The sequence below is a fragment of the Odontomachus brunneus genome, unplaced genomic scaffold, assembly GCF_010583005.1.
Source record: "Odontomachus brunneus isolate Ranch 3 - 2012 unplaced genomic scaffold, Obru_v1 Obru_scaffold_009, whole genome shotgun sequence".
Taxonomy (NCBI): Eukaryota; Metazoa; Arthropoda; class Insecta; order Hymenoptera; family Formicidae; genus Odontomachus; species Odontomachus brunneus.
In genome coordinates, this window is record NW_022639459.1 from 2,184,217 (window position 1) to 2,188,726 (window position 4,510).

The following is a 4,510-nucleotide window of genomic DNA, read 5'->3' on the forward strand; positions in this document are numbered from 1 at the left end:
CCCCCCCCCCCCTCTCTCTTTCTCTCTCTCTGTCTCTGTCTCTGTCTCTCTCTGTTTCCCTCTCTTTCTCTATCTGTCTTTCTCTCACGTTGGCAAAATCGCCATTTAATTGCGACTCGTTGTGCACGCCTGATCGATCGACAAGCGCGCTAACAAAACAGCTGGTCCAATCCAAAAAGTTTTCAATGGCTGTCCGCGTCGATCGACGCTGTCGGGACACGCGTCGGACGCAAACATAATTGCGAAACCTCCGGCGCTGCTTATGATCTCGCGATCGATTCGAATCTGCACGATGGCGACAATGACGACGACGACGACGACGACAACGACGACAACGACGACGACGATTTGCACGCTGGGCGCCGCGCGGTTGTGTCGCACAATCGGGAACGCGCTCGATCCTTCGCTCTATCTCTCTCTCGTATATACTATTATTGATATCCGATAGTACTCGAGCTCTCGCGCTACCACGGCTTGATGTATATATATAATTTTTTTTCTGTTCGCCGCCGCACTTTGTACATTGTGCCGCGTCGTCGGTTATTTCGTTATGCGGCTGTGTGAACCGCATACACACGCTCGCGCGCGTAGAGTGTATTTTTAATCCTCGTGGAAAGAGCATTGCGTATTAGATCGCATCCCGGCTAGTTTTCAACTATTGCGCCCGGTAAATGCGTCTGGGTCAGTCTCTGCGTTCCGCGTGGAAATAACCTCCGCTTCTCGAGAGCTTTCTGCGCATGTAATCTCTTAAAGGATTACGCGACAGTAAAAATCCGGTGAAATTTGGGGAGCTATGCGAAAAGTTGTCAATTAATAAGAGTAGAAGGATTTTTGGTGCTGAGGAAAAATTATCCAAAATTTCCACGAGTACCTGAAAAAAAAAATGTTTAGCTACAGTCAAAAAAATTACAAATGGGTGGATAACAAGTTTAAGAATAAAGTATTCTTAAAAAGTAGATTGTTTCCATCACAATTGCATCGTTGCAATCCATTTTTTAAAAGCATTTTATTCTTGTAGCGATGGTCTCGTGTATTTCTTTTAGCTTGTTTGGATATCGTATTTCGTGAGCAAAAAAATCGCGACCAACAAATATCGAAAGCAAATAAATCAAGCTATATAACGATGCAATTGTGGAAACAATCCACTTTTTTAAGAGTACTTTACTCTTCTTAAGCTATCTATCCGTTTGTAATTTTTTTGGCTGTAGCTAACAATTTTCTTTCTACAGTAAAGAATAACAAAAAATTCGTGATATATTCGATTTTTGCTTAATATTAAGTTATCTAGCCACTTTTAAAAAAAGCATTTCCATACAGCAAAAATTAAATTAATAATTAATAATTAATATTAAGCTACCTAGTCACTCATATCTTTTTTATGGCTGCAGCAAAAAATTACTTTCTGCAGAAAAAAAGTAAATAATTAGCAAATAATTACTGTGTATTGCTTTTTGTGCTCTGATGATTTGGGGTGGAAAACGTATAAAATGCTTGTACGTTCTAAAGAGAATCTCTTGGCAAAGGTAGTACGTTAAATACCAGGTTGATTAATAAGTCTTTAGAATGACACATTAGTGGTGTTGCTACCTCCAATGCGCCGTGAATTTCCAGTAGTGCCAATCTTCAAACCTCTCACTACACAGTTGCAGACAACTATGACAATCAGTATATTTATGACAGCCACCGAAAGCATGTAACCTTTGATATTTTGTAAAAATGGAAGAAACTGAAATTCGTGCAGTGATTAAGTATTTCTATTTGAAAAGCTTGCAACCGCAAGAAATGATTGAGGACTTCCAAAAAACTTTGGGAAAATGCAACCGTGTAACCGTTCCGTCGAATGCAATCGTGTATAACTGGATTGCTGAGTTTAAACGTGGTCGTACCAGCACATCGGATGCACGACGCAGTGGTCGTCCAAATGGGGTGACTACACCAGAAATGAGTGAAAAAAATCCATGACATCGTGTTGGATGATCCCAAAGTGAAATTGCGTGAACTAGCTGCTGCTGTGGGCATCTTATCTGAACGTGTGTTCAATATCCTACACGAAAATTTGGGTATGAAAAAGCTAACTGCAAGATTGCCGCGATTGCTAACAATCGATCAAAAACGTGAACGAGTTCGCACTTCTCAGCATTGTTTGGACATGTTTAGGCGCAAATCAAAGGAATTTTTGCATCGATATATAACCGTTGATGAAACATCGATCCACCATTATTTATTTGAATCGAAACAACAGTCGGCATAATGGGTTACAAAGGGTGGAAGTGCTCCGAAGCGACCAAAGACGCAACAATCGGTTGGAAAGGTTCTGGCCACTGTGTTTTGGGATGCACATGGAATAATCCTCATCGATTATTTTGAAAAAGGAAGAACAATCACAGGAGAATATTATGCATCATTGTTGGACCGATTGAATGATGAAATCAAGAAAAAACGGCCTCATTTAGCGAAGAAAAAAATTCTCTCTCATCAAGACAATGCACCAGTCACAAATCGGTAAAAGCAATGGCAAAATTGAACGAATTGAGGTATGAATTGCTCCCATATCCACCGTATTCTCTAGATCTGGCCCCGTGTGACTTCTACCTGTTTCCAAATTTCAAAAGATGGCTCCAGGGAAAGAGATTTGCTTCAAATGAAGAGGTTGAATGGGAAACACATGAATGGGAGACGCATATTTTAGCGGTATAGAAACTTCTTATTATTTGGAAAGCTTAAAGAAACTCGTTGGACTCGGTGTATTGAGCTAAAAGGAGATTATGTTAAAGAATAAAGTTGAGTTTTGCTAACAAAATGTTTTTTTTTTGCATTTTTATTTTGACTTATCAATCAACCTGGATTAAGTTCAAAAGAGCTTGATATAAGCTACAAAATGTCAAAATAGGTGCCAAGTGGAATATTGAGACCGACAGTAGGATCAAAATTTCGCCTCGAGCAATAGCGCTGTGTAGATGACTGTGTGATTATCTGACACTCCGTGTAACAAACCTCCCCGCGCAATCACGATACTTCCGATGGTTTCTAATGTTCATCCATTGTCATTTGATCGCGAGGGCAGGTCCGGCAGTCCCGGTGGTAGGACCGGCAGCGCGGGTCCCGGCGGCAATCCCCAGCAAGTGGTCGCGGCTCAGGGCTCCAGCGTGGTCACCGTCACCGAGGAGGTGAAGAGCAAGCCGCGTAGCCGCAGCTTGATCAGACGTGCCTCCAGGAAGACGAAGCAGCAGATCCGAGACGCTCACGCCGACGACTGCAACATCTCGTAAGCCGACCCAGCCGACGGAGACGACGGACAGACAGGAACCGCCGACAATCGCGAGAAAACGCGACGCTCGTGAACGGTCGTGCGTGCGAGTGAAGCTGAAGTGCTTTGAGGTAAGACTCGTTGACCCGCCGTCTGCGAGGGCGCGACTCGCAATCTCCCCCTCATGACCGGTGGACGGGTTGGTGTTTACCGCCGAGCGGCGATGTTGATCCACGGGATCCCGAAGGTGCGAGGAACGACTGTTTGCCGGAGGCTGTCTGTCCGGAGGTGGCTAAACTCGAGGAGATATGAGCCGACGGTTTGTAGTCCACCGGGAAGCGTGTGTATCGACAGCAGGGGTCGTGATTATATCCCGAGATTGGTCTCTCCCGGACAAATGCGTCCGGCCCAAAGTGTCGAGAGGTCCTGATTAAATGTAAGATCCTGTTAGAGGGGAAATGTCGATCGCGGAATAAGAGCAATCGGGCAGCTCGTTTAGCGCGAGAATCGCACGGTGATTGAGCGATCTGTTGAATTTTCGTTAACGTTCCGCTAGTCGCGGCTTATGGTGGAACAGAAATGGAAGGAAGCTTCATGAAACATTTTATTAATGTGAAAGGAAAACGCGGCATTTCTTTTAAGAGACAACCTTGTATCAGTCTTTACAATTTTGGGATCGTGAGTACGACTGATAGGAAGACAGGCAAAATATGCCGCGTGTCACTCTTCGGTCGTCACTTCGTGCTGTACCGAAGTGAAATCGCTTAGTTCTTCTCAGGTAACCGCGACTACCGGAAGATTAACGCTACAATTGCCGACGATTTACGATCTGTTTCTATCAGAGTGGTCAAAATGACAGGTTTTTAGAGAAATGCAAGGGGGAACGGTTGATTTGCTCTCTTCAGTTTTGTTCTACGTCAATTGCGAGTATCAAATGCACCGTGACATAAGTAACTTTTAGAAAAAACTACGAACCCGTCATTTGGACTGCTTTGGTGGTTCTAACGTTAAGATAAAGACACGCGCGAATTTATACAAAACGAAAGAGCTTCCTCTGTCGATACACGTCTCCTTTGGAACATCCTGTATATACATTAACAGTATGAACGTGAAATTGATGTTTAGCGGCGGTATTATATAATTTTTTTCAACGAACAGATGACCTCTTGTATTTCTCGGTGTAAATATTTTCGAAGGTTCCAAGTAGAAGACAGAGAGAGAGAGAGAGAGAGAGAGAGAGAGAGAGAGAGAGAGAGAGAGAGA

At 43.5% G+C, this 4,510-nt stretch overlaps 1 protein-coding gene across 1 annotated transcript in view; it reads left to right on the forward strand.

Annotated features, from left to right (window-relative positions):
• Nucleotides 1-4,504, forward strand: part of LOC116854165 (GTP-binding protein Di-Ras2) — a 181,011-nt gene extending 176,507 nt beyond the window's left edge. Inside the window, exon 8 of the mRNA XM_032835817.1 lies at nucleotides 3,065-4,504. Within this exon, the coding sequence (XP_032691708.1) occupies nucleotides 3,065-3,269 (205 nt within the window). The 3' untranslated portion in view covers nucleotides 3,270-4,504. The remainder of the gene's footprint in view (nucleotides 1-3,064) is intronic.
• Nucleotides 4,505-4,510: the final 6 nt, after the last annotated feature.